Source organism: Monodelphis domestica, chromosome 1, assembly GCF_027887165.1.
Source record: "Monodelphis domestica isolate mMonDom1 chromosome 1, mMonDom1.pri, whole genome shotgun sequence".
NCBI lineage: Eukaryota > Metazoa > Chordata > Mammalia > Didelphimorphia > Didelphidae > Monodelphis > Monodelphis domestica.
Window position 1 is genome coordinate 115,061,091 of NC_077227.1, and position 24,982 is coordinate 115,086,072.

At 43.8% G+C, this 24,982-nt stretch overlaps 2 protein-coding genes across 2 annotated transcripts in view; one reads left to right on the forward strand and one right to left on the reverse strand.

Annotated features, from left to right (window-relative positions):
* DPCD (deleted in primary ciliary dyskinesia homolog (mouse)) lies at positions 1-24,932 on the reverse strand. The gene is made up of 6 exons (XM_001369748.4): positions 24,799-24,932; positions 17,485-17,565; positions 12,381-12,505; positions 12,015-12,148; positions 573-675; positions 1-323 (listed from the first exon to the last, which is right to left on the reverse strand). Exons 1-6 carry the CDS (start codon positions 24,860-24,862, stop codon positions 219-221), a joined length of 612 nt encoding a protein of 203 aa, XP_001369785.1. The 5' UTR covers positions 24,863-24,932; the 3' UTR covers positions 1-218.
* The window catches only part of POLL (DNA polymerase lambda), a 9,461-nt gene continuing 9,298 nt past the window's right edge, over positions 24,820-24,982 (forward strand). Inside the window, exon 1 of the mRNA XM_007479137.3 lies at positions 24,820-24,952. The gene's annotated coding sequence lies outside the window, so the exon portion shown is untranslated. The remainder of the gene's footprint in view (positions 24,953-24,982) is intronic.

Below are 24,982 nucleotides of genomic sequence, written 5' to 3' on the forward strand. Positions count from 1 at the left end.
GTAACTCAAATCATCTTTACTCAGAAAATCAGCCAACCTAGAAGACCTGGGAGGAATCAAGCCTGCTTTCAGGCTCAACTTTATCTGTGCGATAAATCCTGAAACCCAGCGAAGTCTTCATTCAGCTAAGGATAAAGCCACCGCCTGTTCATCAGGGCTCTTTATGGAAATGACCCAAAAGACTTCCAGTTAGGAAGTCTGCAGACAGAGTGGCCTAGTTACTGGGTCTTACAATCCCCACTCTGGCCATTGGCTGTCTTCACCTTCTTCAGCTCTCTCTGTAACTCTTCCTCTGCATCTAGGATCTCTTTTGGCTTTTGATACTGGGGGTGAGAGGGATAAATCAGGACAAGGAATGAAAACCCTTTTACCCTTCCTACACAATGAACCAACAGTTGCTACCCATCTCCATAATGATGCACATACTTGCCCCCCCAGATAGTAATCCATACTCCTCTCAAAACTCACCCCTACTTATTGTACCCCTAAATCAGAACAGAAGCAGGGATCTTTGTGCTCAGGGGAGGAAAGGGGAAAGGATAAAGGATACTGAATCAGGTGGTGGGTCTTACAGTGATGATCAGAGTGCAGTTGGCATAGGCAAAGTTCAGTGCAGAGCTGCTCAGAGGAAGCTGGTATCGGTCCATGTCAGGAATGGAGAATTTCTTGTAGTACCTATTGGATGTTGACATAGAAAGGAAGCCCTGGTGAGAGAGAAGAGATGGCCCAAGACCTTGGACCTTGGGTGTCCGGTACTGCTCACCAGCCCTAGATCAGGGGAGAATGGTGGCTGAACTCTTGCCCAAGGAAGGAAAAATGGTAAAAAGAAAGTATAGGCCACTCTGATGATGCCAGCAGCAGACATAGCCAAGTGACTGTAACTGTGGAATCCTAGATGGCCCAGAAGTTATATTCAACATCAGCCTTCCCTGGCCCTCCCTTCTCCCTACCACAAAATCCATTTTCCATAATCAGGCCCAAGTTCCCTAGGACCCTTCCTACTTGGGAGATCACAGACCCCTCTCTTCTCTCCCAGGCATCATCCTGTGGTGCTCCAAAGAGCATCCTGGGCACCTCCCTCGGGCCTTTATATTCCTTACCAATCACCCAGAGTAGGTAAAAGGCTGGTTGTGAGGCTATAACTAGATTATGCAAATAGGCCAGTATCAAGTGCTATTTTCATCATACTATTCTGGCTTCTTGGCAGCAGAACTTTGATAACTCCTAGGCCTCAGGTCTACATCTGATCCTGCCAGTCTACAAAGCAAGAGGCAAAATCAAGTATAAAAAACTTCAGTTGTTGTACAGTCATATTCAGTTTTGTGATGCTTTTTGGGGATTTTCTTGGCAAAGATAGTGGAGTGGTTTGCCACTTCTCCAGCTCATTTTACAGATGAGGAAACCGAGGCCAACAAGGTCAGGTGACTTGCCTAGGATGGCGTAGCTATTAAGTGCCTGAGGCTGGATTTGAACTCATCTTTTTGACTCCAGGCCAGGCACTCCATCCATTTCATCACCTAGCTGATGAATAAAAATCTTATTTCCAAAAGGATAATTATCTTCATGGCCAAATGGCTCCTCTTCTCTGGAATTTCTGACTTTCCTTGCTGGAGCCTATTTACCTGTATGGACTCTCCAACTGTCAAAAAATGTAATCCTGAAATAATTCTGCCTAAGTCTCCCCAAGAATAGGATATGCTACTTGGTCATTAAGCTATTCATTCTCCTTTGGTTGACACTAGCTGATAACTGGAAGGCTATTCCCAAAGATGAGGAAATGGAGGCTCTCTGAGGGTTGGTGACTCAGGCACCCACATGAGAGAGGCAGCTTCTCTGCAGCCGCCCCCCCTCCCCCCACTGTTCTACATCCCCACCTCATACCTTGAGGAATAGGACTGTAATTGGAGTATTAAGACTAGTTATCGCCAAAACAGACATCTGAGATCATTATTGATGTAATTTTATAGAAGAAAAGCCCAGAGTGGTAAAGAAATTTTCCTGAGGGGACACAGCTAGTAGATGACACAGCCAGGACTCCTTGGTCTAGTGCTTGTTACTGATAGTAACTTAGGTCAAGAAATATATACTAGATGCCTACAATGTGCCAGGCAAAGAGAACATGAAAAACCAACCTCTGGATAAGAAAGATACAGGATAAAGTGAGGTAACCCACATGAAGAAAGTCTTCTCAAGTTGGGGTTTGAAGGAAGCCAGGAGGCAGAAATGAGGAGGGTATTGGGGGGGGGAAGGCGATGAAAATGACTGGAGATAGGAAACTTGTTTGAGGAACAGCAAGAAGGCAATTAAAGTTACATATGCCAAGTGTTTGTATGTGGTATTGGGGTCCCACTGGTGGTCACCTCCAGTGCCCCAACCTCTGCCATCAGTCTATGCCTGTCCTGGCCAGCTAGAACCCAGAAGCTCAGCCTGGAATGCCGAGGTGGGGAGGGGAGAAGAGAGGCCCTTTGTTGCTTTCCCAGAAGCCCTCAGGAGCACTCTGCAGGTAGTAACCTGCGGAGGGGGGAGGCAGAGAAGCTGACTCTCTCAGGGAGCACTTCAAAGGCCTTGATGACCAGGTACAGGTACATTTGGCTACAATTGCTCTACCTCCCCCCTCCCCCCATCCGGGTTGGGTCAGGGGAGGGTCCCTGGCCTTCTCCTCCTCAGGGCTCTCCCTAACCGACCGCAAGGACTAAAGAGGAAGTGTGTTTACTTAAAGGCTGACAGTTCAAAAGGAGAGGAACAAGGGATGTTCCTTTCCTCTGCAAACCAGCTTTGAGGCACTAATGGCACAAAACCTTTAGTTTATTTTCCAAAGCTCTGCCCGGAGAAAGCCGATCCATCCGCCTGCCCTCAGGGGTGGAATGCTGGCCTCCCTCTCTCCTCAGCTCTTCCTCGCCTCAGCCTGGGGCTACAGGGTCACAGGGCTGGGCCGAGGAAAGGTGGCAGACACCGATAATAGGGAAGTGTCAAAGGTTAAACAGCAGAGATTAGAGGAACACAAAGACTTGTTAAGGAAGTGTTAACTTCTTACCAACAGACACAAAAAAGCAGTACACAGAAAAGAGAGGCTAAGACCCAGAGAAACAGGCCCAGTCCCCAGGGTTGGTTGGATGCACGGATGGGAAGGCAGGGCTCCTTCTGCCTCTGTCGGGATTTGGGAAATGGGAATGAAGACACAAGAGAAATTAGGGCTACCTTGAAAGCTTAATCTCAGGTCAATTCAACAAAAAAACTGAATTTGCAAGACCCTCTGTGCTGGGAATTTGGTGCCACACAGAAAACCAGGCATCAGGAAGTCAGTGGCACTGGATACTGGGTAAGGGCATGGGGTTCTTCTGTAGGGAGGCTTAAAATGACTCAGATTCCTGGCACTTGGAGCTCACCCAGAGGATCTGAGAAGAACTGCATGTGACTTTTCTAATCAGCAGTTACACTAGGACACATGTCAAACGAGGCTTCGGTATTATCAGACGAGCCAAACTTGGGCTTTCCCATCCTGCTAGCCATAAGGTAAAGGGCTCTAGGGCCCCTGACTTCTAGCTCTGGCACAGTCTTTTTGGGAATTAGGTGGTCAAGTGAAGCAGGATTTAGATTTGGGCCATTAGTGGCCCCTACACAAGGCCCCTATGGGAAAGACCCCCTGAGCATTAGGACAGCTCTGTACATACTCTCAGATTGGAATATGATGGCTGGGTCTATAGATGCACACTTCCAACTGCTGCCTTCTTCAAACCCTGGTTGGCCTTTTTCCTCTCATCTTAGAGGCTCCCAGACCAACGTCAGAGTGTAGGGAGATGGGGCTGATGGCCAATGGAAGAGAGCTGGAATGGAGCTAAGGAATGTTAAGCATTGTAGAGTGAAGAGAGCTTGCCACTTCCCAGAGAAAGAGGTGATAGCCCACATTCATGGCATGGTTTATGATTTCCGGGTTTTGTTTTGGTTTTTTTACTATTTAGGAAGAGGTGAGATAATCTTCACACAGGGACACCCACAACAGCACTTACTAAGGAGCCCTTCTCAAACATAGGCCTCTCTAGATCCCAGACCCCTCAAAGAACTCTGGGGTGACTGGTAAAACAGGAAATGAATTGATCTCCCAAGATAGGTTCTCTGGGCTCCAATTCTGGCTCTTCTACCATGTGTCTTATGACCCCTTTCTAAGCCCCAGTTTCCCTCCTCTATAACATGAGTAGATTTTATCTTATAACTCTAAGAGTCTGTGAAGGACACTTACCCCCACCCCACCCCACCCCACCCCTCACTAGACTAAAGTCCAGCACCTCCAGGAACCATTAATACAACTAGGCCAGCAAAGGCAGATTCACCCATCCTCTTGCATACATACATACACTCGGCCCTAACATGTTTCTGACCATACACACAATTGTCCATCAGTCCTACATACACAACTTTTCTACACCACTTCCCATATTCACATGCCCCTGAATTGACCTATATCCTTCCCTTTTGTGCAGATACGTATTTGTACACTCGGAGGTCCACAAACATGCATATATAAATGCTTACCAACATAGGTCTGAAAACAAGCACAAATGTTCGGGTCTGAGGACAAGTAGAGAGCAGACAGAGGCCACCAGGAAACATCTGAATTCCATTTCTTCATACCACAAGTGCCAGAGCTTTGCTCTTTTTTCCAAGTAAATCTATAGCCTGGCTGAATCTATACAATGACTATGCCAATGCAAATGAAAAGATTACTAAAAAGAAATTTACCTCCTGATTAATGGAAAAACGAGTGACGAGTTCTATGAAGTTATAATGAAATATGCCCCTTTCCTCTTGGTGGAGAGGCAGAGGAGTCTTAGGTTAGGATACTGTACCATAGTATCAAATGTGGTCACTTGTACTGGATATTTTCATGTAAACAGAGAACCAGAGAATTTGAGAGTTGGAAGAGATCTGAGCAGTCATCCAGATGGACCCAATAGAGTGAAAAGAGTTCCCACTAGAGTATGCTCAGCAAGTAGTTACCACAGCCTCTGCTTGCAAACCACCAGGGAGTGGGGCCATGCCACAAATGAAGGCTTTTACTTCATTTTGGGGCAGCTCCCACTAGGAATTTTTCAGGTTATCAAGCCTAACTTCAGCTTCTCCCCATTGCTATTGGCTCTGTCCTCGGGGGTTGAACCTTGCCAATTTAATCCTTCCTTCCACAGTATAGCCCTTCTACCATCCTCCAAAATACTGCCCACCCCTTCCACTGTGCTCTGGAATGTTTGCTCCATACGTAACACACTTGCTTCCATTTTAAACCTCTTCTTTTCTTGTTTCCTTCATCTTCTCACCATCACCCCAAAAGCTATTTTTCATCCTACTGTGACCTCCTCATTTCTTTCTCAGGTCATATCACACTTGCACTGGCTATACTCTTCTCCTTTTCCCATCTTGGCTCTTTGGTAAGTTAGCTCAACTCTTTGCTTGAGTCTCTTGCACCCATGTCCTACTGAAGAGCTTGCCCTGCCAAATGTCAGCCTTGGCTCACTCCACCATCTGCTGTTACATGATTCACATGATTGTAGATAGAGAAAAAACAGGTTAATTGGGTCCTCCACAAATTTATGCTAATTTCATCTCAATTGGGTCTTCCCTCTGACATGGTAACCAATTATTTTACCTTACTAATCTCTTCAACTGACTTACTATCCTATACTGCTATACTTAGCTTTTCAAAGTCTTTTCATTCCTTCTCAAATCTCCCATGGTTCACTCTCCACCCACCCTCTCAATTGAGAACTTTGCTTTATATTTCACTAAAAAAAAAAGTGAGGACATTTTCCAAGAGCACCCTCTTTTCCCCATCTCATCTCAGGTGCTTTCCATTGCTTTCTCTTCTTTTACCCTATTTCACATGAAGAGGTGGCCCTTTTCCTTCCAAGGCAAACTCCTCTATAGGTACAAGTAATGCTGTTCCATCTTGATTTTTTCTGCAGATTGCCCCCTCTATTATCCCCACTCTCCCCATTTACAAACACATCCATCCTATGAACACACTTATGTCTGTTTCATCAATCCTCAAAAAAACCTTTACCTGCCAGCTATCATCCTAACTCTCTCTTCCTCTTTCTGGCTAAGTCCTTGAAAAGGTCATCTATAACCAATTCCTCCATTCCTTTCCTCTCACTTTTTTCTTAACTCTTTGCTGTCTGGCTTCTGACCTCATAATTTAGCTAAGACTACTCTCTCCAAAGTTAATGATATCTTAATTGCCAAATCTATGGCCTTTTCCTAATCCTCACACTACTCAACCTCTCTGTAGCCTTGGACACTTTTGATCATTCTCTTTTTCTTGATACTTTCAAGGTTTTCATAGACATTGCTCTTTCCTGGTTCTCCTCTCTAGCCACTCTGATTTCTTTGCTGAATCTTTATTTAGGTCACATCAGCAACTGTGAGTGTCCCCCAAGGCTCCCTCTCATATTTTCTCCCTCTATGCCAGTGACAGTGAACTTTCTAAAAACCAAGTGCCCAAACAATAACCCTAAATTCCCCACCCCCCTTATCCCAGTCAGGGGAGGGAGGAAGTGATCCCATCAGGCTACTAGGCAGAGGGAAGGGTCATGTGTGAAACATTTTTAGGCACATGGAAAGAGGGAAGGTAGCAGCCCCTTTTGGCACATGTCCCATAGTTTCACCAACATGGCTCTATACTGTTTTACTTAATGGTCTCATCAGCTCTCATGAATTCAACTCGCATCTCTTTGCAGATGATTCTCAAATATGCTTTTCTAGCCATAATATGCCTTTTGACCTCTAGTTTTACATCTCCAACTTCCTATTATCTTTATCTTTTTCCTTAAACCCTCCCCCTTTCTAACTTCCCTATTACAGTCAAGAGTACCATCACCCTCCCAATCACTGGGAGGCTGGAAACCTATGTGTCATCCTTGACTCCTCATCCACTCTACTCTATGCAATCATTTGCCTAGTCCTGTCATTGCTATCTTCATAAAATCCCTTGAATATGTTCCCCTCTCTTCCCTGGTACCACCACCAGTGGGTCAGGCCATCATCCTCACACTCTCAAATTACTGTAATTAAGTTTGCTGGTTAGTCTTTCTGTCCCAAGTTTCTGCCCATTATAGCCTATCCTCTAATTTGTTGTCAAATTGAGCTTCTTAAAGCACCCATCTGACTAGAACACCTCCTAATTCAATCTACTTCAGTAACCATCATCTCCAGGATTAATCTTTTGTTGGTCTTTTAAAGCCTTCCAGAACTGGTCCTTTCCTACCTTTTCAGGTTTCTGAACACCAAATTCTGCCTTCCTATACTTTATAATCCACTGACTCCTTTGGCTTTCCTTACACTCCTTACTTGTAAGACTATGCCTCCTCGCGTCTGCGTCTTTGGTTTTCTTCAAGTCTCAGCTTGAAGTTCTAACTTCATATGGAGTTTTTTCTGAGCCCCCTTAAAGCTGGTATCTTCTATTAATCATCTCCAATTTGTCTGGTTTATATCTTGTTTGAATACAGTTGTCTCTCCCACTAGACTGTGAGCTCCTTGACATCAGGGACCATCTTTACCTTTCTTTCTATCCCCAGCACTTAGCATATGACACCAAGTAGGTGCTTAACAATCTTGAAGTCAGCTCTCCTGTCCTTCCTGAGTCTTTTTTTTTCTTCCCCAGGTTAAACATCTCCAGTTCCTCTAATGGATACTTATATGACAAATTCAAGGTACTTCACCTCATTCCCCAGCTGAATAATGTCCTTCCTAAACTGTTATACCCTAAAATGAAGCAATACTCCAGGACTGTCTGACTAGGGAATGGTACAGAGGGGCTATTTACCTCCTCCTTCCTGGAAGCTCATATTCACGACATAAGAGAAAACAGAATAGTGTAATGGGAAGAGCAGTGGAATCGGTCGATGGGGGCTCAGATCCTCTTACTTTCCCTTATCAGCTTTGTAATAAGAGGCCTTTGTAAGCTTCAGTATCCTCATCTGGAAACCATGAGGTTGGACTAGATGATCAATAATGCTAGCTCTAACTCTGGCTCCCCCATGAATTTCCTCTGTGATTCTGTGCAGGCTGCTTCACTTGTTTGACTGTAGGGACACCAATCCAGTACTCACTTGCTTAACCAGATTGAAAAAGTCAAATGAACTGTTAGCTGTAAGGTTATCTTGAAAGAGCTCACAATTACACACCATTAACTCTCCCCAAAGCAGGGAGGCATGAATATATAGAAAGCATCATTCCAAAGGCAGGCTGAAAATGTCATCAGCTTCAAACAAGAAGCTTCTGCATGTCAGGTCTACAATTTCACTGAAGCTCCTCCTGGTGCCCTGAGAAGACCCCTGGCCAAGGCCAGTTGAGATGTCTGAGGCCTGTCTCTATTCCGAGTGCTTCATCCACCAATGTGTAGAGCTCCTTCTGGCCAAGAGCGCCACCTATGGCTGGGCCTGCTGCAGACACAGCCCTAACATGTATTTTTTAGGTAAATAATTTTCTTTCCCTGGTAATCACATTTCTGCTTTATATCTGTATTCGACAGTGACCTCTGGGGGAGAAAAAGGAGGCAGCAGCTGGCTTCAGGAATTGCTTTGCAGCAAATTCAAGTGCTTTCAGAAGCACTTTTGTTCCCTCATTAGAACTAGGGCCTTCCACATCAGGGCATACTCACTGAAGAGCACACTGTTTTCCTAAAAGCAATTTCTGTGTTTTCTGGAATTGCTAAATTCCACTTCAAACATAGATTCCTGTTAATGATGAGAATAATAAAAGGAATAAACTGCCTTTTATCTGTGGAGTTAAAGTGCTTCATAAACACAAACCCTTTATTATTATGACTTTGTATTTATAGGAAGAGTTAACCACTGGGGCCACTGGCTACATATGCAGCAATAAGCCTGAAATTAATTCATTAATCTCTCCATGCCCCAGTGAAAGCAGGTAACTAGCCATTGTTGACCAGCTGAGGCCAGAAGAATCAGGCATTCTAAGGAGATGAGAGGGCCAGAGCATGGGCAGTAGCATAGGATCTTTTCCCTGACTACAGTCTTATGTATGTATGGAGACATATTAAGAAGTAGCCTATGGAGAGCCAGGCCTAGAGACGGGAGGTCCTAGGTTCAAATCTGGCCTCAGACACTTCTCAGCTGTGTGACCCTGGGCAAGTCACTTGACCCCCATTGCCTAGCCCTTACCACTCTTCTGCCTTGGAGCCAATACACAGTATTGACTCCAAGACAGAAGGTAAGGGCTTAAAAAAAAAAAAAGAAGTAGCCTATGAAGGCAAGCCAGGAAGCTGAATCCAGTGGCCAAGCCAAAAAGCCTCAGATGACTGGCTAACAGGGAGGGTAAGGATGCCAAAGCTCTGAGAAGAGTCCCATGCTCTGGTGGAGGCCAAAGGAATAGATGTTCAAATGATGGGTTCCACATGTGGGCTGAGGAAAGGCAAATACTGTAGACCTAAAGTCTCAACATCCTCAACTTCTCATTTGATTTCTCATGTGTTAGTTCCTTGAGATGATATTTACATAGAAGCATGGACCTTGTCTCCTCTTTCTTGAGGCACTGCATGGATTTGGGAACAGATCTCTTGTGGTCAGTGGCTTTCTGTCAAAGTTACTAAATGGGACTAACCAGTTTGAGACTTTTCTTTGGGAGCTCGTGACAGAAGCCCAAGAAAAACAGTGATTCTAGCACCTCCCATTCTTCTTTCTTTCTACTCCCCTAACAACTCTCAATTGTACTCCCAATGCCCACCCCCCAAATATATCAAATAACAACACCAGGCCCATCTTCCCTAGGCAGAAAGGCCCTGAGAGAGGCATCATTACTTCCTATCCCTTACTTTCTGTCTTAGAATTGATACTAAGTATTATATATAAGGCAGAAGAGCAATAAGGACCAGGCAATTAAGATTGTGACTTACTCAGGGTCACACAGCCAGGAAGTGTCTGAGGCCAGATTTGAACCTAGGATCTCCTGTCTCCAAGCTTGGTGCTGTACCCACTGTACCACCATGCTGCCCACTACTTCATATCTCTTGACTGGACTTCCAGAGCCCCATCCACCCACCCACTACCCCCAGGGCCTTAAGAATACCAGCTCCACCTCAAGCCTGCTGACTTGAAAGGGCTCTTAGTCAGAGAGGGTCATACTATGTTTGCTCTCCCTTTTCTCTGCTAGCTCTCCTCCTAACTGTCTATCATTCTTAGCCTCTTTTGCTGGACCTTCACCCATACTGTGCCTGCTACCTCCAAAGTTCTGTTCGGGCCTTCCTTTTTTCCTCTTCCCACCAGTTCCCATGGATTTGATGATAATCTCTAGATCAATCAAAATAGCTAGCCCTGCATCACCAAATGCCTATTGGATAGAATTCATCTTTCCTCTCAGAGCTATACCCCTCCCACAGTTCCTTCTCTCTTTCAAGGGTACTACTGTGACCTCAGTCACCCAAGTTCAGAACCTCGAGCCATCCTTCATTCCTCACTTGCCTCATATCTAGTCACTTGCCAAATTTTGTCATTTTTACCTTGACAATCTCTTTAACATACATACCTTTTTCCCTGCTCATATTGCTACAACTCTAGTTCAGGCCCTTATCATCTCCTGCCCAGACTTACTGCAATAGCTGTCCAAATGGTGTACATGCTTCAAATCTCTCTCTACTCCACCTACCTTCCATAAAGGTGCCAAAGTGATTTGCCTAAAGCATTGATCTGACCATATCACCATCCTCAATAACCTCCAGTGGCTCCCTTTTACCTCCAGGACCAAACATAAAATCTTGTGTTTGACATTCAAAGCTCCTCACAATCTGGTCCTTTTCTACTTTTGCTATCTTTTTACACTTTAATCTCCTCTGGGCACTCTATGGACTGGTCATATCAACTTGTTTGCTGAGGACCCCTCTCTTGTCTCTGGGCCTCCTTGCCTCTGACTCTTAGTCTCTCTCTCTGGTTTCCTTACAGATTCTGCTTAAATCCCACTGTTTGTCGTAGGTCTTTCTCAGTTTATTTCTGCCCCTGGCTGCTTGAGCCTTTCCCTATAAAGTTAACCTTCCACATATTCTGCGTGTATCTTATTTCTACCTATTTACATATATTCTAGCTCCTCCATTAGACTATGAGCTCCCTGAAGGCAAAGGCTGTCTTTGTTTTTCTTTGTATCCCTCCAACACTAAGTCCTTGTTGACTTAACAAGGGTCTTGCCCAGTGAGATGGGTCCTCGGTTTTGAGGGGAACCAGGTTCTCCACTCTCCAGTTCATCACTGATCAGAATTATCACAAACTGCTCCTATAATATGTGTACTATACTGGGATCGCTTAAGAAGTCAAAACTATAGGGGGCAGCTGGGTAGCTCAGTGGATTGAGAACCAGGCCTAGAGACGGGAGGTCCTAGGTTCAAATCCGGCCTCAGCCACTTCCTAGCTGTGTGACCCTGGGCAAGTCACTTGACCCCCATTGCCTAGCCCTTACCACTCTTCTGCCTTGGAGCCAATACACAGTATTGACTCCAAGACAGAAGGTAAGGGTTTAAAAAAAAAAAAGTCAAAACTATGACTATACTTAAGCCCCAAAAGTCTAGAAAACACAAATCCAGCAGTTAAGACCAGTTAATTTGTAAATAACTTCCCAAGTAGCACTGCCCAGGAAGCCAAAGGTTTTTAGTTTCAAGATGATGCTGGGGTTTCGGTTCCTCAAATCAAAGGATATAGATTTAGAACTAGAAGTGATCCTGCAGGTTGAAAAGTCCAATTTTCTTATTTTACAGAAAACGAAAGAGCCCCAAGGCAGGGAAATGGATCATCTATGGTCATTACATAGGCAGTTAAATGGTGGTAGCAGCATGGCTTGGACTCAGGTCCTCTGGCTCTAAATCCCATGCCCTTTCAATTCTATACCATGTTGCCTTCCTCCAGGAAGATTACAGTCCTCTATTCTCCTTGGGAGAAATCCCAGTTGAAGGCAGTGGCCATTCATAAGGGCCACATATATGTTCTCTAGCCTGCCCACCCCACACTCATCACGCAACTTACTTTTTGTTAGTGGTCCGGACAATGAGGCAGCGCTCACTTGCATCCACAGAGACACTGTAGACATCCTTGGGGTAGGGAAGATTACGAATCCGCCATTGAAAACTTGTTTTTGTGTCCTTCCGCATGAAGATGGGCTGGAGAGAGCAATCCATTTCATAATACATTCCACACAGGGAGAGAAGAATCTAGCTCCAAACCTCCCTACTTCTGGCACCCACAGAGAGATGCTTTTCATCCAGCTTCTTCTACCTGTTACTGCCACTGACAACATTCTAGTCTATGGCCCCTGCCCCAGAATAATGACCTCCCCAGCCCTGATAGGAATACTAGAATATTTAGCTATCCTACTAGCTAAGAGAGACTTACATTGGAACTGCTTTCCTTGATGAGCTCTGATCCCAGGACTCCACCCCCAGGGGTTGTTGGCTCTCCCACTTCTGTCTGCCATGGACTCATAGCTCCCAGGGCATTCTTCACCCGCCACTTTCTAACTAGAAAGAAAAGAAAGCAATTAAGTCATGATGAAAGGGTTCTACCCTCACTCTATGAGTGAATATCAAAATGTAACTCTGGTGCTGGAAGAATCCAGAAGTGATAACCCTTTATAATGAACTATTACTGACTCTACAGGAAGCCCTCAACCTAAGAAATTTCATGTTAGGGAATCAAATTTTGCTTCGTAGGAAAGGCAGTTATCCTCAGGTTCTTCCTTGCCTACTACACTTGATCCTAGAAGTAACAGGTAACAACTGGAATTTATTGGGGGGAATGGAGGGTGACATTGTCAGACCTGAGCTTTAGGAAAATCACTTTGGCAGGGTGTGTGTGTGTGTGTGTGTGTGTGTGTGTGTGTGTACTGGAGCTGGGGAGAGTAAAATAGATTAGGCACTGTAGATATCCTGCTTCTTGGAAGACAAAGTGACAACAACTCCACACAATGGCTGACAACAGATAAGGGAAGAGATATAAGGACTATAGAAGTAGTCTGGAGCCAACTATACACCTCCACAGCCTTTGGGGACATCATTATATAACAGAAAAATAATAAAATGTCAGCACTGCAAACAACCTTATTGATCATCTAGTCTTCATGACAGAAAGGCAGTGTGGTCTTTTAACAGGAAGCCTTGTTATTGGAAGACCTGAGTTCAAATCCAAGTTCTGTTAACTTACTCTCTTTGGGACTTTGGACATGTCACTTAATAGCTCTGTGCCTCAATTTCCTCATCTGTAAAATGGGGTGGTGGTGTTATTAGTTGATCGCTGGGATTTCTTCTAGTTCTAAATCTATGGTTTTATAATATGATCTAATCTAAATCCCTCATTTAAAAAACCCTCCCCTTTAGTCTATGTATAGCATAGTATCAGTTCTTAAGACAGAGGAGCAGCAAGGGCTAGGCATTCAGGGTTTAAGTGACTTGCTCAAGGTCACACAGGTAGGAAGTATCTTAGGCCACATTTGAACCCAGAGCCTCTTGACTCCAGGCCTGGAGCTCTAGTCATTGTGCTCCCTAACTGCCTCCAAGTTCCTCATTTTGTAAATGAAGAAGCTGAAGTCTCATCCTTCAACTTCCTTCCTCCTTCTCAAATGCCCTCCCTCATATAGAATAGTCCTGACCCAAAGAATCACTAAAGCCTAGAGAGGGTTAATGACTTGCCCATGGTCATTAGACATTGACAAAGAATGCTGATTTCTTGACCTTGAGTTTTCAAGAAAGTTATATCCACTACCCTGCAAAATAAAGTAGGGAAGTACATCTGAGAAGCATTTTTACCAAACTTTTTAAAATTTAAAAGAAAGCAATTTTGGCATTGAAGTGGTAGTTGTCTGGAAAATACCATTCCCTTATAGGGAACATTCCCTGACAATGCTGGAACAAGTCAATGCTCCTATTATATAGTATGTTAGACAGTCACATAGTGTATTGTAACCCAGGATTTTCCCATCCACTCTTCTTAATTTGCTTCAGGGAATACCATGTTCCCATGGCTCCTGGTCTCTCTCTCTATTTAAAAACCCTCACCTTCAGTCTTAGTATCAGTTCTAAGACAGAAGAGTGGCAAGGTCCAGACAATTAAGATTAAGTGACTTGCTCAGGGTCATGTAGCTAGGAAGTATCTAAGGTCAGATTTGAACCTCAGTCCTCCCAATTCCAGGCCTGGTGCTCTAAATACCAAGCTACTTAGCTGCCCCACTCTGGTCTTTTCAATACTGACCCAAAAGCTATTTGTGACTGGAACTTGGAATTCCTAGTTGCTTCTCTCATCTTTCCCAAACAAGCCTTTTTCACCAAGAGAATGAAATCTATTGCTGCAAACTAGCAGGAAATCACTCTACTCCCTGCCTCCTAAGATAAGAAGATCTAGGGATGACTCCAGTAAAGTCCTCATCCTCTCCATGAATACATGTACACACAGACACTTTATCTTCCCATCCCTTGCCCCTATTTGTACCTGAATTCAAGGACAGTTTCTACAGTAATAAAAGAATGTTTTCCACCTGCTGTCACCCTGATTTGATTATATGTTAAAGCCAAACCAGTGTGTTCAAGGCCAATCCCCAGAAAAGGCAGGGCCAGACCTTGGAAGGGAGACTTTCAATGAACCTCAAAGAATCTGAGGAGAAAGATGCAAGTGATTTAGAGCCTGGGAGCCAAGGGGAGGGGGGGAGGGTGTCCCAGATATTTCTTCAGAATTGGCATGATCCAATCTAAGGGATTAAACTGATTGTTGATAGCTCCACGATTCAGGTGGGATAGAAAGTGGCAGTCCCAAAAGTCTTTCTCCCCAAAGCTCCAAGGCCTGGCCCATTTCCAAGTTGGATAATTACATTCCACGTTCTTAAATACTCCCTGCAGTGTAAACTGGAGACAGGATTCTTCTTTTCTTCCCTAAAACTCTGCTCTGCTGCTGTATAACTATTAAACAGCTGCCACGTCCTGTCCCAAAGGAGGCTGAAGTGAGCCGCATGGGTCATTTATGAGGTTGGTGAAATGCCTGGAGTTGAAGATGCACACAATTCTCCACTGACAGCCTGGAATGGTTAGGTTGGTGGTAAGACCCCAAGGCTGAGTAGCCAACAAATGCCATATACTCAGGCAGAGGACAGTTTTGCAGTCAGGTCCTCTTTGGTGATTTCTGATCTTGGTGATGTGGACATTCACTTTCCCCTCAGGGAATAAAGATGTACCTTTCTGGGGAGTGGGAGTTGAGAGGGCTGGGAGTAAAAATGATAAAGAGGGTAAAAACCAACAGAACATAAAGGTTCTTTTTTTTTTTTTAAACACTTACCTGCCCTCTTAGAATCAGTACTATTTATTGGTTTTAAGATGGAAGAGTGGTAAGGGCTAGGCAATGGAGATTAAGTGACTTGTCCAGAGTCACACAGCTAAGAAGTATCTAGGCCAGATCTGAACCTAGGACCTCCCATCTCTGAGACTGGTTCTGCCCCCCAAGATAAAGATTCTTAACATAAAGTTTCACTCAGACAAATGCTATCAATTACTTTCTGGGCATTTCTGCCAGAAGACTAGTCTGGCTTATTACCAAGTCTGCATAAGAAGCTGACAAGAGGAGGGAAGGTCTCACTGTCATGGGGACCTCTTTATAGCCCATTTCCATTGGCCATGTGAACCAGTGACCCTAGATTATGAGTTTATTTAGATTTTTAAGCTTAAAGGCAACAAAGAATGCCCTGGGAGGGAGGTGGGGCAGGTAGTAATAAGCTTGAGTGACCAAGGGGCAGGCTCTGCTGCTCTGGAGTTGGCCAAAGATCCCAGCCAAAGATCCCAGACCACAGAGCTAACAAAACCCCTACGAGGACTTTGGGGATTGGAAGGAACTGGGAGCAAAGTGTGAAGTGTGAGGAAGGGTGGCCCAGATTCAAGAACGCTGGACTCTAATATACTTGATTCCTAGTGACTTTCTGGATAAGCTTTAATAACTGGTTCTCCTTTTCTGGAGTCTGGATGCTGTACCCACTCCTTTCTCTACCCTCCAGCATAAGTAATAATACATGATAAGCCTAAAATTATATGGCTTAAAGGACCCCGATTACAGCTGTATTTTAATCTTGTATCCAAGCGGGACCTAGGATTTGTACATTCACTGCACAAACTATGGTTTCTTGATTTGCTCCACATGGAGGAGACAGAAGCTAAGAGCTTGAGCTGGGAGAGTGGTCTGCAGGCTGGCCTGGCAGCGGGTAGCTCACGTGACCTTTCACTTTCATATGTTCTCCCCAGTTAGGCATTCCAAGGCTATCAGCCCTAGGGAGTACTATAAATTACAATGCATTGGGAGGATATTACTACTGTGTTGGTTTCCACTGAATCAGTGTCATATGCTAAACACATCAAGATTTTTAATAGCAGCAGCAGACTAAACCAGTTGGGACTAGAGCCCAAGCTATTCATAATAAGGAGGGAGCCACACTTTGTGCCTGGTCCGAACATGCGCAGGACACATATTTAAGACTAGAGAATAGAACACAAGTCAGTTTAATCCACTGTGTTGACTCAGGACATTTATGAGCTGTCAGAAAAAGAGAAAGAAATTCCCTATCCAATACTGGCTGTCAATCAGACACAGGAAGAAAATAACCCATCCTGTGGTTCCATCACAGGTCTTAGCATTTTCAGATGGAACTTAATAAAGGGACTGAAATCAGAATCCAAGTACCAACTCCCAGTGCTGACAGGCTCAGTCTCTAGGTCAAACATTGACAGCACAAACTTCAGGATTCAAGACACTGGTTAATATGTAGACCCAGAAGAGAAATCGGATAAATGAAATAATCCCCAGAAATAAGATCATTAGACTATATTTTTTGAGACTGTTCAGAGGAATTAGGCTTAATTGGTGAAAATGGGAAGGCTGGAAATAAAAGTTCTTTGGGAGAGTCAGACCAAATGGAGCCTTTCCTGCTCAGCCTATCTAGAAGGCTTGGCCTTTGACAGGATGTCCACTCCTAAATTCGTAATGCCAATGGGGCCATGAGAGGAGAGGTTTGGGAGCTAGGCCAGGGTTTAATAGGAAAATGAGAGGCCTTAGTGGTCCGTTTCCAAAAGCTCCCTTTGGCTTTCTACAAGACAGAGTTCATACCCTGCTCTGATCCTAGGCACCATCTTGCTATTTAATAATAGGTTACTGTGGGGGGCATTGAGGTTGCACAGTGGATAGAGTACCAGGCCTGGAGTTGGGAGGACCTGGATTCAAATCTGGCCTTAGATACTTCCTACCTGTGTGATTCTGGGCAAGTCACTTAACAGTTTGCCTTGTTTGTTTGTTTTTTTAAAGCTTACTCTGAAATTCTGGGGCAATTGCTGTTAAATTTGCCCCAATAGCTTCAGCCTCTTCCAAGAGCAGAACTTGACACTGAGATACTCCTCAGAACCAAGGGAGAGGCTGATTCTAGGATTTCCATGAGCCCTGTCTGCCCCCTCTACCTGGAGGAGGTCCTTTCACTTACCTAGGAGTTCACTGGTTTTTACATCATACTCTTCAGCCATCTCCTTTCCATCAGGGAACAGGTAATGCACTTTCCTCTTTCCTAAACAAAATGTACACAAAGAACCAAGTATAAAAGCCTCCCCTACTGAGTCATTCCCACCAGGTGGCCTGTTAAAGGTACCTACAAATGCTCCTCCCCAGGGGCTGTCCAGCTACCACTTCTCTAATTCACTGCTATCATTCCTTCAGAGATTTGCATTAAGCCTAATTCACCTTCTTTGAGAAGACTGTCCTGTCTGGTTATGATCCCTTGGTCCCTATTGCTTTTCTTGGAAATTCTTTTATATTTAGGATCTTTGGTCTAGAGCTGGAAGACACCTAAAAGACTACACATTCCAAGCCAAAGGAAGCAAATATCAGAAGTGGGATTTGATCCCAGTTCTTCTGGCTGTACACTGTTAAAGGGTTAAAGGCAGCATGATATGATAGTGAGCAGAGTTGGCCTCAAAACCAGAGAGACTGAGGTACAAGTTCCAGAATGTGTGAGCCTGAGTAAGTCCATAACCTCCCATGTTCTAGGTAACTGACTATAAACTGCAGATCCAGTTTGAAAGACAATCCCCTAACCTAATTCCCCCACCTTACTCTAGCCTTTGCCTCAAGCAGCCAAAGTTGGCAAAGCTGGTACTGGGGAGCTGTTCCCTTCCCCCTCTTTCCAGCACCTGACAACATTTTTTACATGATCCACTCCTCTGAACAGCCACCTAAAGCAAGCACTTTCTCCCTCAACTCTCTCCAGTAATCTGGGGCTCAAAGACAGCTTGAATTTGCTCTCTGGGCACTCAAACCTTCCAGGTTCTACAGGAGGGTAGAGTGTCTAATTAGTACTGTTATTTACAGTTACACTTACTGCAGGGTAGTTGTGTGAGAGTTTCTTCTAATCTCTAAATGTTTGGTCTTTCCAGTTAGAATGCAAGTTCCACAAAGATAAAGGCTATGTCTTCTCATCAGCATTCTCTCTCCTCTTAGAGCCCATAGTATACACCATAGGAATCAAATTAATGCTTGCTGAGTCTCAAGTCTCTTTGACCACAATCACCAAAATTCCCACTTGCCATATAGAATTATAGGAAACCCAACAGGAAAGGACCAAAGAAATCACCTAGTCCAACTATTTCAGTTTTATAGATTCAATTCAATTCCACAAACATTCTTTAAATCCCCTCAACATATGAGGCATTATACTAGGTGCAGTATATACAAAGTAAAAAAAAACAAAAAACAAGTCCCTGCTTTCAACAAATAACTATACACAAGATCATTTGGAGGAGAAAAAAACACTTACAACTCAGAGGGTCAGGAAAGGCATCACAGAGGAAGTGGCACAAGTTAGGCCTTCAAAGGATAGAAGGATTTTAAAAATCAATCAACAAAAACTAAAAATAAAATAAATTTTTAAAGAAAGCAGAAATAGACCCTGTCCTTAAAGAGCTTACATTCTAAAGGTAGAGACAACATGAATAAATAGTCCATACAAGATAAATACAAAGTGCAAGAATATTCATAGCTGTGCTCTTAGTGGTGGCAAAAAAAAATTGGAAAATGAGGGGATGCCCTTCAATTGGGGAATGGCTGAACAAATTGTGGTATATGTTGGTGATGGAATACTATTGTGCTCAAAGGAATAATAAAGTGGAGGAATTCCATGGAGACTGGAACAACCTCCAGGAATTGATGCAGAGTGAAAGGAGCAGAACCAGGAAAACATTGTACACAGAGACTGATACACTGTGGTACAATCAAATGTAATGGACTTCTCCATCAGTGGCAATGCAGTGATCCTGAACAACCTGGAGGGATCTATGAGAAAGAACACTATCCACATTCAGAGGGAAAACTGGGAGTAGAAACACAGAAGAAAAACAACTATTTGATTACATGGGTTGAGGGGATATGGTTGGGGATGTAGACTCTAAATGAACATTCTAATGCAAACACCAACAACATGTAAATAGATTCTGATCAAAGACACATGTAATACCCAGTGGAATTGCATGTGGGCTACAGGAAGGGGGAGGGAGGGGAGGGAGGGATAGAATACGATTCTTGTAACCAAGGAATAATGTTCTAAATTGACTAAATAAATTTTTTTAAAAAGCAATAAATAAATAAATACAGATAAAACATTAAAAAAAGATAAATACAAAGTAGATGGATGGAAAAGGCACTAGCAGCTGGGAGAACAAGGATAAGTCTCCTGTGGAAAGGGGCACTTAAGCTGAGTCTTAAAGAAAACAAAGGATTCTACAAAGAGGGAGAGCATTCCAGACACTAGCAGTATTTAGTTCAGGAGATGGAGCCTTGGGGTAACAGCAAGTAGGCTAGTATGGCTGGCCCACAAAATGCACAAAGAGAGTAATAAGTACAAAAACAAATTAGGAAAATATTGAAGGGCAAGTCTGTGAAGAGCTTTAGATGCCAAACAGAGGATCCTCCAGGTAATAGGGAACAATTATGATTTATTTGGGGGAGGGGGAACTGACATGGTCAGACCTAGCTTTAGGAAAATCACTTTGGCACCTGGGTGGAAGATGGATTGAGGAGGGGAGGGTGGGAGACCTGAGGAAGAAGTCCAATTAGAAAGTCTGGATATGAGAAACTATAAGTCCAGAGATCACTTCCTGGACAAGTCACTTAACCCCAATTGCCTAGTCCCAATTGCCATAGTGATAGCAAACCTATGGTATGGGTGCCAAAGATGGCATGCAGAGCGCTCTCTGTGGGCACTCAGCCACCCGTCCCTGGGTTTGTTACTAGAAAAGCAGAGTAACTCGGGTGGAGTTGCTCCCCTCCTCCTCTCCACTGTGCCTGATAACATTTTTCCACATCCCCTATCCCTTCGCCCAGAAGCCCAATGGGAGCACACAGGGGGGTAAGGTGGGGAGCAGAGCACTTGGGCCACTCCCCTCTACCCCTTCACCTACACTGAGGTTATTCCTCACTTTACCTGCCCTTCATCCCAACAGGCCAATGGAAACCCTTTCTCTCTCCCCTGTGTGGGGTAAGAGGGGAGGGGCAGGGCACTCAGTCTCTAAAAGGTTCACCATCACTGACCTAACCCTTACTGAAACTTAGTATCAATTTCTAAGACAGAAGGTAAATGTTTAAAAAAAGAAAGTGATTTTAACACTTTAAGAAAGAGATAACGAGGGCCTGAACTAGAGTAGGAACTTTGTGAGTGAAGAGAAGGGGATATAGTTAAAAGATATAGAAAAAGAATTATAAAATTCAGTAACTGATCAGATATGTAGCTGAGTGAGAGAAAGGAGTCAAGGATGATACCAAGGCTGCAAACCCAAGTTATTGGAAGGATGATGGTATCTCTGAAAAAATAGAGAAGTATATAAGAGGTATGGGCTACAGGGGATTAGATAATGAATTCTAGTTTGGAAATATTGAATTTGAGATGCTTTCAGTCTGAAATGTTTAATAGGGTGATGGGAGACTGGAGCTCATGAGAAAGATGAGGATAAAGAAATATGGCAATCATCTCTATAGAGATGAAAACTGAATCCAGGGGAACTGATGAGATCAAGTGAGAGTCTAGAGAAAAAAGAGAAGGGGACCCAGACAGAGCCCTGGGGGACAACTACACTTAGTGGGTATGTCACTGATGAAGATCCAACAAAGCACCCTAAGAATTAATGGACAGGAAATAGGAGAACCAAGAGAGAGCAGAGTAAGGGAAACCAAAAGAAAAACTATCCAGGAAAAGAAGATGGTCAATAGTGCCAAATTCTGCAGAGAGGTCAAGAAGGTTTTGAAGACTGAGATAAAAAGACATGGGAATTAAAATAGCTAGGTGAGCTCTTTTAGCTCTAGCTCACCTAAAAGGGATGGGAAGAGAGCACCCAGGAGAGCCAAGCCTAAAGATGGGAGATTCTGGGTTCAAAACTGGCCTGAGACACTTCCTGTCTGTGTGAACCTGAACAAGTCACTTAACCCCCATTGTTTAGTCCTTGTGCCTTAGAACTGATATTTAGTATTGGTTCTAGGACAGAAGGTAAAATTAAAAAAAAAAAAGAGAGAGATATTTTTGGTAATTTTGAAGAGAGAAGTTTTCAGTTAAATGATCAAGTCAGAAGCCAAACTGCAGAAAAGTTTAGAAAAGAGTAAGAAATGAAGGTACTAGCTATAGGTTTTTCAAGGCATTTAGCTGAGAAAGGAAGGAGTGATATAGGAAAAGTGGGCAGATATGTCCAAGTATGCATTCCAAATAAATGGGATGATTTGTGTGAATGTACTGAGCAGGAGATGGAGGGCCAAGTTCATGAGAACAGCTTTTAGACCAATTTGTCAAGAATGTAGTGTGTGAAGGAGACTCGTGAAATAAAGCTAAAAAGGCAGCTTGGAATTAGACTATAAAGGGCCTTGAACTAAGCTAAGAAATTTTATTTATTTTTAGAGGCAACAGAAGACAGAAAAGAACATAGTCAGATCTATGCTTTAGAAGAGGGGTTCTGAATATAGGGTCCATGACAAATACATTTCAATATTATTGTTTTCCTCTGTAATTTTATATGTTTTAAAACGTTATTCTGAGAAGGGATGCATTATTACAAAAAAGTTTAAGCATCCATAGAGAAATTAGGGTGCCAGCTCATGGAGGATGGACTGGACAGGGTAGAAACTAGAGATCAAAAGCCTAATTTGGAGATCAGATCAGAACCCAGAGGGTTGTAGCTTTGTGGGGGAAAAAAGGGATAGATGTATGAGATGCTGTTGAGGTGGAATTGACAAGATTTTACAAATGATTAGATATGAAGCATGAGGAGAAGAAAGAGGAATGAAGGTTCTCGGTAATCAACAACAAACTAAAGTTATGAGCAGAATGAATGCCCTCAATAGAAACAGGAATATCTGGAGATGTTCTGGAAGAAGATTAATTAAATTTTGGACATTTTACATTTTAGATGCCAACAAGACATCTGGGTAAAGGCATCAAATGTGCAGTTAAGAGATATGGGACTCCTAAAAAGGTCCCAGGTTCTGGTCTGACCTCAACCACTTCCTAGCTGTGTGACCCTGAGCAAGTCACTTACCCCCTACCATTTTTCTGCCTTGGAACTGATACACAGCATTGATTTTAATGGGGAAAGTTAGGTTTAAAAAAGAGAGAGAGAGATGTGGGATTGTAGCTCAAGAGACTGGAGCTGGACTTGAGAATTGTTTAATAAAAGACGACAACTAAACCTATCTATGAACCAACAGAAGCTAAACAACTTGCCTAAAGTCAAAAAAGGTAGTAAATAGCAGAGTGGTCTCAAACTTGACTCTTCTGATTCCAAATTTATGACTTCAGGATTTCAGAAAAAGTTCAAAAGACTTATATGAATTGATGCAAAGTGTAGAGAACAGAACCAGGAGAGAGATCTGATTGGGATTTTGAAGTTAAAAGTTCACTCTATTGCAAATATGAAACATGGAAATAGGGAACAATGATACATTTATAACTCAGTGGAATTGCTTGTCAGCTCTGGGAGGCGGGGAGAGAAGAGGGATGGGAAAAATAATGAATCATGTAACCATGGAAAAATATTCTAAATATATTTTTAAAAATGCTATCCACTACTAGAAAAAGAACTGTCTTCTAGTCTGAATGTAGACTGAAGTATATTTAAAAAAAAAACTTTAATTAGGGGGAAGTGGTTGTGTTTTCTTTTACAATATGACATATAGAAATATTTTTTACATGATACAAAGTATGCTTAAGTATGGGTGGAGTAGAGTTCTCACATTCCTGACTAAGTCCCTTCATTGTTTAAAGTGGGGAATGGTCTTAACCAAGTGTTCTGAAGTAGGGTCTGAGAATTTTTAAGATTCATACTACACATATATATCATACAATATTATCTTCTCAATGAGAGGGGCAGGAAAGAGGGAAAGAATTTGGAACACAAAATTTTTTAAATGTCAACTTTTTTATATATAATTGGAAAAAAATAAAATATTTGGGAAAAATGAAATTTATTGCTCTTCCACTAGGATGAGATAGACAGTGCCTTGGTCTTTTCCTCTACCCCTCCACCACATTCTTGGGGAGGACAGTTTGTGTCCATTGGAAACTAACCCTATATGCCAAATACCTCCTCTGAGCAGCTCATAAAGAAAGTATTCTGCCTATTCCTGCCTATAAAAGACCCTGAGAAAACACACCACCCCTAAGCATGTATGCCACCTCAATCCTAACACCCTGTGCCACTATAAAATAAGGGAATCATGTGAATCTAGAGCTGAAAGGAGCCTTAGAGACCATTTAGTCCAGCCCCCTCATTTTCTAGATGATGAAATTAAGAAAAAGAGAAGTGAGCAAGTTGACCAAGTTCCTATTGGTAATTAGTAGCAATGCCATTAAGTATTTTAAGTCAGACTTGAGTTTCTAAGTGCTTGACTGCATTAGGGTACCATACATTACTTCTAAGTGAATCAGAAAATCTGCTTGTGCTCCCCCCTTCCCCCTTTTGCTTCCCAAATGCATAGTATAGGCATAAAACGTGAAGGCCTGTTCTAGAAAGGGTTTAGAACTCCCCAGAACCAGGAACTAAGTTTTAGATGGCATGCACACAGAAGCAGAAATTGTATCCTCTGGGTTTTTTGGGCTGACTACAGCTAGGATGCAACTCTTCAAAGAACCAAAAGTCTTTTTTTTGACCACCAGGCCAAGCTTCACTCCTTAAGCACGATCCCAGTAGCAACAGTGACAACAACCAGATTTGGTGTAGTGGACATTGCTACAAGCTTTCCTCTCTTCCTAGTTCAAAGGAGAGCCCAGAGCGGGTATCAAGGACAGCAATAGGGGCAGGAGAACAGGCAAAGATGCACTTTACTCCGACCTCTCCAGGGCCTTTATCTCACTTGCACAACCCCGGTTCCTGGGGTCCTTAGAGCACAGACTTCGGTGTAGTGCTGCAGGCTCACTTAGGCCAACCCCCTTACGTCAGAGATAAAGAAACGGAGACTCAGAGGACCGAGGACTTAGAAGGTTCTGTGGTCACACAAAGATCCTAGAGAGTGGGGCAAGGGTACCCAAAAGCAGGGAACAGCACTCGCAAACAACCGGGGAGGGGTAAGGGAGTCCGGGCACCAAGCCCGCCCCACCCCCTGCAGGCCCCGCCCGCCCTGAGGCCTCGGGGTTCGACGGCAGACCCCCAGTCCCCCTGGGGTGGTCCAAAGCCGGCTTCCATCCTGGCTTCAGCCGGGACGACCGTCGTGGGGGAAGGCGGGGAAAGCGAGCCCAGGCTTTTGGGGGTCTGGGGTGCTGTCCCCGTGTTACCGTCCTGCAACAGGGCCGTCTTCTCCGCCGCCCTCAACCTCTCCAGCCAGCCCGGCACCGCCATCTTCTCTGCCTAGGGTTGCGCGACCCGGCGATGCCATAGCAACCACCGCCGCAGGGCCGCTTCCGGATGACCCGGAAGACGTCCAGCCAGGTAGGAGTGGTGCCCCCCCCCTTCCTACCC

Coding starts and splice junctions, on each gene's coding strand:
- DPCD (XM_001369748.4), bottom strand. CDS start 24,862: ATGGCGGTGCCGGGCTGGCTGGAGAGGTTGAGGGCGGCGGAGAAGACG. Junction 12,149..12,380: donor TCAAGGAAAGCAGTTCCAAT/GTAAGTCTCTCT, acceptor TGCTCTCTCCAG/CCCATCTTCATGCGGAAGGA. Junction 676..12,014: donor GTCCGGACCACTAACAAAAA/GTAAGTTGCGTG, acceptor AACATCCAATAG/GTACTACAAGAAATTCTCCA.